This window comes from Triticum aestivum, unplaced genomic scaffold (genome assembly GCF_018294505.1).
Source record: "Triticum aestivum cultivar Chinese Spring unplaced genomic scaffold, IWGSC CS RefSeq v2.1 scaffold5821, whole genome shotgun sequence".
In the NCBI taxonomy this organism is placed as follows: Eukaryota; Viridiplantae; Streptophyta; class Magnoliopsida; order Poales; family Poaceae; genus Triticum; species Triticum aestivum.
The window spans coordinates 1-7,941 of record NW_025233582.1 but is presented as its reverse complement, the minus strand read 5'-3'; the positions used below and the strand labels follow the sequence as shown (position 1 = coordinate 7,941).

Here is a 7,941-nt window from a genome sequence, read left to right as displayed (position 1 = left end):
AACCGGTGGTGCGGCACTCCTGGAGCTATCTCAGCCGCCTGCCGGATGAGTGCTTGCCACGGCAGAGGCACCTGCTAAACATGGGCTCAGGTAAGTTCTGCATCGCCACCAGCTTTCGAAATCTCTTGAGGCACACCTCGTGCACACCACTTGATGGTGCGGTCGATGAGCTTACCATCTTGACCGGTGTGGAGGTGGTGCGCGATGTCAATGGTTTCCAGATCATCAAGCACAAGTCTGAGTGTTACAGTTTGGAGGACAATAGAATCCACTGCGTGCTCTAAGGAAAACTTATCTATGTGTCACTGTTATTGGATTGATCCTTCCATGGTTTTTCTCATCAGATGTGAATGAATATATTTGCTTAGCTTTTATCTCCATGGTTGAAATAGTCAAATAGGCAATTGATGGCTGCAAGAAGAAATGAAAGCATCATGGTGCATCTTTCTTTATGGAATATTGTTTTTGGTAAAAAATTATAAATTAAAATTATTGGTCATGCTATCTGCTTAAATTCTAGCATATATTTTTAGTTTTTTTACCTCTGCGCTTGAGTCAACTAGTAAAACTTCATCTTGAGGATTTCTCCGTCCTTTCTCCTACCTTTATCTCGAGTGTAGAATGCGCGCCCGCCTTGGCCCCAGCAGACCACACCCGCGATTCTTTGTGGCAGTGAACTTTTGGGTATGCTCCCTGCTTCGAAGAGTATTCCCACCATGTGATTTTGTGACTTAAACTAGTTTATATTTTATTAATTAACTATTTATGCTCAAAGTTTGACACTATAGTACAGGCCACAGGGGGCTCAATAAACCCGGACCGAGTGAGTATTAATTATCCTGCTTTGATGCGCTTGTTTTTTGGTGAGTTTATTTCACTGGTTCTTCTTTTCATCGTGTTATGAGGCCGCCGCTATGAATCCGTCTGGTGGTAACTTTGGTCCTTGACTCTGATCGTTCTTGTTTAGCATTTTGTAGTATCTATACATTGTTCAGCGTGCATGTAGCAGAATTTTATAGAACTGTTTTTTGTTCATTGCCTGTTTTAGCTAATTAATACCCTCTACTATACGTGTATGGGCTGTTGGTTCTGGAGCTATAATACAGTGTTCACATAATTTATATGCCCAGAGTGATAATTTACAGGAATCCCAGGACACTATAGTCTTCATTCTGCAGACAATTTACATGCGCAGGGCCTCTTGCTGAGTGCAATATCATACAAGACACCTATATGATTTGGAATGAGCCTAGTCTTCCTCAATAAAAAGATATAAGTAGAAGGACGGCATACGTGAAACAGAGACAAGTGTGATAGATAAATGAAATAGTCAAGGACCTCCAGAAACAAAATATCAGTCTACTTAACAAGTGGTGGTGGAAACTTGATACTCAAGATGGTTTTTGGCAAGATATAGTTAAAGCGAAATGTCTTCAGAGAGATTCTGTGGCCACTGGCCACGGTCAAAAGCAGATTCTCTGATTCCCCTATTTGGAAGGCTATTATGAAAGTAAAAGAGTGCTATATGGCTGGTAGGGATGTGCTTCTTGGTTCTGGTAATATTGCTAGACTGCAGATGTGCTCTTTTATTGTTGGGCTGGATATTACCTCTGATCCTGATAAGATTGTTTAGGCTTTGGGCCCCAAGCAGATTTTTACTACTAAGTTGATGTATGAACACATAGAGAGAAATATCACGGGTTGTGGTTTTAAGTGGATTTGGAAAGCTAAAATTCCTTCTAAAATCCATATCTTCCTTTGGCAACTTTTTCAATATGCCGTGTTGACCAGGGATGCTATGAGCAGGAGAAATTGGACCGGGAATCCGCGCTGCTCTTTTTGCAGCAAGAGAGAGATGTCCCAGCATCTCTTCTTCTTATGCCCATTGGCTAGGGTGGTTTGGAGAACTGTGAGATCAATCTTTGGCACCAAGTTGTGCCCTAACAACATTTGGCAGTTTTATTCGTGGTACTATACAATGCAACGGCTCTCTCGCGACCCCGACCCCGCGCCCCTCAACCAGCCCCCACCGGCGGCGGCCACCCCGGCCCCGCCGGCCACCCTACCGGCGCCTCGCGTGCTCCCGCGCTCGCGGCCGCTACCCCCAGCCTGTAGGATGCGGCAGGAGAACGGTGGCCGGCGGAGTGCGCAGGTCTCCCGCTCGTGCTCCTCGAAGGCTGCAGCGGCGACCACACCGGCTGCAGCGACGAGCTTCCCAGCTCCGTCACCCGCCACCTTGGCCGGCGCCTCCTCCAGCCAGCTGCCGGAGCCACCGGCGTCGATCCCCATCACCCCTCCCCCGCTCGATCCAGATCAGGCGGATCTGGATCCCGTCTCTCGGTTACCTCCGGCTGTCCGGAGCGATGCTCCTGACGATGTCATGGGGGTGCTGCTCAGGGCTAGGCCTGGCTCCCGGTGCTCCACCGTCGATGGCGAGGGGAGTGTGGAGCTGGCCCATCTGCCGCCGACCATCGTTCCCTGCACCATGAAGCGCTTGCCATGTAGCTCTGTTCTCAAGGATGTGGGCAAACTTCCTCCCGATCTGGTGATGTCGGTAGTGCCACCGCCGCCCCTCTGGAGCTCCGCTGGCGAGGAGGAGGACGACAATGACGACGGAGAGGAGGAGCTTGCTCCACGGTCGCCGCCGGCTGCCTCCCAGTATTCCCTGTGCTCTGTTGACGCCAATGTTGCTCATGCGGGGCCGTGGGCATCTCTGGTCGATGCAGATGGCCAGGGTTCAGGCGAGGATCGTGACAACGGCGATTCTGGCAAAGGGGACCTGGCGCACCGAAGACGGCAACGTCTGTTGTCGAAGGCTCATGCTCTGGTGCGGTCGGTGCGTCGACTGCTTGCTGCTATCCTTGCGATCAGGCGGAAGTTGTGGTCGCACAACCTGGGGATGGTCCCTGGATTTACGTCGGACGAAGGCGTCGTCCCCGTTGTCATGTGCCTTGCAGCAAGTCTTCCACGCCCCCGACCTTTCATGATGCGAGGTCTGTGCAAGCCGACACATTCAAGAGGAGAACCCGTGGTCGATGTTTCTGTTGCTTGGCTCCGGACCACAAGGTTGCGTCCTGCCGCGACCCGTTTCGATGCCTCACTTGTCTTCGCTCTGGACACCGTGAGAGGGACTGTTCTCTGCGTCACTCCTCCGTTGAAGCTGTTCGCCACTGTGTGCGTGACCCCCCAGCTCCGCCTCGCCCTTCCTCAGATGGGCGCTCTTGGGCTTCGGTTGTTGCTCCCGCAATGTGTGTGCAAGCTCCTGAGTCTGCAAGGATTGTTGAAGCTCCAAGCGAAGGTTCTGTTGATCAGGGTGTTGCGACATCTGATGATGCTATGCTTGTCTCATTTCGTGCAGAGCTGCAAAGCTTGGTTGAGTTTGCGCTCCGCCCGCTGCGCAAGCTGGAGGACTCTTTGTGCCTGTGGTTGGCACGTGCGTCCGACCTCTTGGAGCAGGCGGAGGTGTCTGATGGTGAGCGTGGGTTGAGCCCAGCCTCCTTGCAGGGACCTTGCTCCTTAGGCACTGCCGTTCATGGTTTGACGCTACCAAAAGATGGGAGCAAAGGTGTTGATGACATTGGCGACAAGGTTGGGTTGGCGCCCTCAGGGTATGTTGCTGCCGTGGAGTCTGCAGGGCAGCATGCGTCGGTCAAGTCTATGGCCTTGTTTGACAAGTGTGGCCACCGAGCTTAGCCTTTCTACTTCTGCCTCCAATGAGGTGTGGGGCATTGCAAAGGGATGCGCATCGGCATTTGAGGGCCAAAACACTTTACACGTCTTCATCGAGCTGGTCAAAAGCCTTTCTGCCGTGCCTGCGATCACCCAAGGGTTGATTCACCTTGTCAATGCAGTGAAGATCAAGAATGTCAACCAACTGGCAGGCGTCGCCTCGGGCGTGGGGACCGCATGTCATGATGTTAGCCATTAGTATGTGCCTTCCTCTCATGTGCTTATTATTCTGGGAGTAGTCCGCATGTTGTTTCGCGGGATGGCTTTTGTAGCGCGCCATCTGCGGGGTCCTTGTTGGCTTGTCGGGTCTGTGTGTGGGTTTGACCCTTGATGTACCGGTTTTCACACGGTTTTCCTGTAATTAACCGGACAACTATCTTCTTCTCTATTAATGAAAAAGGCAAAGCTTTTGCCTCTGTTTCAAAAAAATAAAATTCGTGGTACTACAGTTTTTACCTGATGGGAGTGAATTCTACAGTTTTGGTCTCGCGGCTATATGCTGGGCCATTTGGAACTGTCGCAATGAAACAACCTTTGAGTTTAAATTTCCTAAAATCCCTTTTGAGGTGGTGTTCTCTTCATGTGTATTTCTGGATTATGGGGCAGGTTTGCTGAAGAGTGATGACCAGGAGGCAATGTGGCGTGGGGCAATGATGCTCAGTGAGAATGCGAAGAACATGATGTGTATCTGTGCTGCTGCTCAAGATGATGGTGCGATGGACTGAAGCTTGCACTGATGTATTTCCGTTATTTATTAATGAAAAGGGGCGATGTGCGGTTCAAAAAAAAAGTATTAACATTGCTGATGTAAGGATGGTCGGCACATCTGCGGGTGAAACGTGACTAATATATATCCTGTGTGTTTGAGCTGAGAACTCACCTTGCTCCGTTATTAGTATTTGGTAGAGGTGACTGTTTTATTTGTGGGGCTTGGCAGATAGGATTAAAATTACACGTGTGTAACTGTAGGCACAGGAATTGCGATTGCTTGGAAAATAGTGATCGATTTTGATTAGCAGACTTGCGGGACATGAAACGGCGTAGTTAGTAACCTGGGGGAAATTAGGAACCCTAGATATGAAATGTCGATCCTGGAAGTGATTCAAGGGACATTGCTTCAGAGTTCAGATTGTCTGTCGAGGTGAATGGCCCGACATCACCATTGGCACTGACGAGGGGTGTGACTGTAGTTTCACAACTGGAGGCTCTCCTGCCGGTGGCGTGCGGATCAGGCTGCGGTCATTAGAAAGAAGCCCAGCCCTGTTGTCCTGACCCATGTTCCATGGGTTGTATATAAATAGAACTAATGGTATCACCCAATGCATCTATGTAAAATAAAAATCTCTTTCGGCCAAAGCAATATAGAAGCAGATGTTCAATGTATAATTTTGTGATAGTAATTTTTACTCGAATCTCTGAATCATAGAACTGAACTGAGCCCTGCTCAAAGCCCTTACCTCAATCGTAGAACTGAAGCAAGCCCTGCTCAAACCCCCGGCTTCAGTTTATATATCTATCAGTGAGCACAAGGGCCCAAAATTCACAATAAATGAGTAAAATGCCAGCTGCGCACAGGCAAAAAAAATTTCGATAATTTTGATTCAGTCATTTAAGATCTGAATAGAGAATCTTATATACGAGGACAGATGCGCATCCTGCAAAGTTTTGTTCATGGCCATAGCATATAATTTCATTACGATCCGAGAAGAAATGAACCCCACACACATCTAGTCCCGAAGAAACAGACGAGTTTTGGGTCAGAGCACGCAGTGGATTTCAATGCCTTCAAGGCGTTTAGACTTGTGGTTGATCATCTTGAGCCCGTCGCCACAGCGCACAACCTCGACGCCTGTCAAGATGGTAAGGTCATTGACCACCATCTCATCATCTAGCCCGTGTAAAGGGTAGCCTGCTGAATTACATGGTGTGCGGCACTCGATATTTTGAAAGCTGGTGGCGATGCAGAACTTGCCTGAGCCAAGGTTCAGTAGGTGCCTCTGCCATGTCGACCACTCGTCGGGCAGCGGATCGAGATAGTTCCAGCTGCGGTGCTCCACCGGCGGCCAGGAAGACAGGTCGAAGGCACCCAGGCAGTGGTGGGTGTTGCCAATGGTAGCATTGAAGCCAAACCAGAGGCCGAGTTCAGGGACGTACTTGGCCGCGCCATGGAAGGGCAGCGCCCAGCTTCCAGCCTGCCTCCACTCACCTTCCACCGTGTCAAAGGCATAGGCTCCGGCTTCCACAGACGACACACACAAAGTCGTCTCATCGACCACCGCCGCCGCGGAGGGGTGGAAGACCGCTCTCATGTGGAGGTCATGCAGGTAGGGTCCACGCATCGGCGGCGAGGGCAGATGTTGCCAGTGCCACCTCCGTTGAGTCCCAGCGGATGGACCCCTGGCGGAGCCGTTCCTCTCGTACTCCAAGACCTCAAACAAGACATTCTCCGGTTCTTTGCTCAAGACATAGTGCTGCTCGTCGTCTTGGCTCCCAGGCCTGGTCATGGACAAGGAGATTGAGTCCCTCTGTTTGCAGAAGTTAGTCTCCGGCATGGCAACGACGGCGTCCATGTCAATGTCGTACATCACGGGATTGGCGCAAGGGTCGGCGAACATGACACGGCCCTCTGCCTGCCCTTTCAGCAGGGAGAAGAAGTGCAAGTCCGTTGTGCCCTCCGTGTTTGGCGGCGTCGAGAAGTTGATCTTGTGCTCGGGCAGAGGCTCCAAGCTCGGGATCGTCGATGGCCTCGCCTTTTCTGCTGCTGCTGCTGAGCGGTGGAAGAGGTGCTGCTTGAGGTTGACCCGGAGCAGCGAGTAAAATTTACTGCTTGAGGTTGATCCGCGCACTATGACGTTGGCGAACTCACGATTCATCGTCCTCGCCAAATTAACCGGGCGAGGCACTAGTCGAGTATCCTGACTATCAAGAGATACGAGTTATACACATCTAAAAGTTGTTGAAACCAAATATATCTGGATTAATCTCAGTAGAAAGTTGTTGCAAGTTCTTACCTGCAGCAGCGGAATCAGATCCCGTATGCCTCCAATTCCAAATTTTACCTCTAGCTAAGACCCACCGAACGCGAATCAATTCTGGAAGCCCTGATGTGCCTAGCAGGATGAATGGGGCAGACAGAAGACGGCGGCGGCGGCGGCGGAGGAGGAGGAGGAGGGGAGGGGCGGCGAGATTTCTATGGGGGGCGCGGCTCGTCTGACGGAGACCTCTTTTTTTTAAGGATCTGACGGAGACCTCCTATACAGCGCTTGACGCGCCAGCTGGTAAACTGGCGCTCACGCGCCCTCTCGCGTGGGCCGGCCCATCAAGCAACGTGCTTCGCTTGCTTGGTCGCGGCTCGCTCGCGATTTCAGGCTTCGTTCGTTCGGTCCACGGTTGACCGTTGATTGGCTGACCATTGGCTTTTGTATTTACTAGCAAAAGAGCCCGTGCGTTGCAACGGGAGAAAAAAATAACACACACTCTTAACCCAATAACCATAATATGTTCATGCCCTTTATTTTAGCGAGGCATCATTTTTATGTTGCCGCTTATCCTACTTCTAACCCTCAGTGGCCTCAGTGTTCACACAAACCAAAGTGTGTTTGAATGTTGTTTTTTCCCTGCCAGTTTTTTCAGAGGTGCTCATGTGTGGTTATCGATGTTTTCTTTCGTCTCTTTATGATTTTAGTGGTTGTTTATTTGCAATCCAGATCGTCGCGGTACGAAAGAAAAACGGACGTGCCCTATAGGTTACAAGTTTGCTTTTAAAATAATATTTTAAAATATTTAATAGGTAAAAATAACATCATATTCAAATTCTACATATTTTTCTCTTCAAATCTCATATATAACATGTTAAAATCAGAGTTACGGTTTAATAGATATGGATAATTAAGAAAAATATTTGTTTGACTTAAATATCTTCCAAAATAATATTTAAAAAATATTTAACAAACAAAATAACATCATATTCAGATTCTACACATTTTTCTAATCAATTTTCATATATAACATGTCAAAATCGGAGTTACGGTTTAAAAGATATGGATAATTTAGAAAAACATTTGTTTGACTTATATATGATCGGCGGATGAATTATCTAATACGTCAGGGGGGTTTCCGTAAAAATGTAACATAACGGTTCGGTTATGACTTAAGTGTGTACTGCGGGTTAATTCATGAAAAATGCAGGGGGTTTTCTGCAAAAGTGCGTGG

At 49.1% G+C, this 7,941-nt stretch overlaps 1 protein-coding gene and 1 long non-coding RNA gene across 2 annotated transcripts; one reads left to right on the top strand and one right to left on the bottom strand.

Moving 5' to 3' along the window:
- On the top strand, positions 1–4,604 carry LOC123176092 (uncharacterized). The gene is made up of 2 exons (XR_006488350.1): positions 1–90; positions 4,336–4,604. It is a non-coding gene; the product is annotated as an uncharacterized lncRNA (long non-coding RNA).
- Positions 4,605–5,212: 608 nt separating this feature from the next.
- Positions 5,213–6,987, bottom strand: LOC123176090 (uncharacterized). The gene is made up of 2 exons (XM_044590480.1): positions 6,741–6,987; positions 5,213–6,648 (listed from the first exon to the last, which is right to left on the bottom strand). Exon 2 carries the CDS (start codon positions 6,600–6,602, stop codon positions 5,487–5,489), a length of 1,116 nt encoding a protein of 371 aa, XP_044446415.1. The 5' UTR covers positions 6,603–6,648; positions 6,741–6,987; the 3' UTR covers positions 5,213–5,486.
- Positions 6,988–7,941: the final 954 nt, after the last annotated feature.

Excerpts from the sequence above, each read along its gene's own strand:
- LOC123176090 (XM_044590480.1), bottom strand. The coding sequence starts at position 6,602 with ATGAATCGTGAGTTCGCCAACGTCATAGTGCGCGGATCAACCTCAAGC.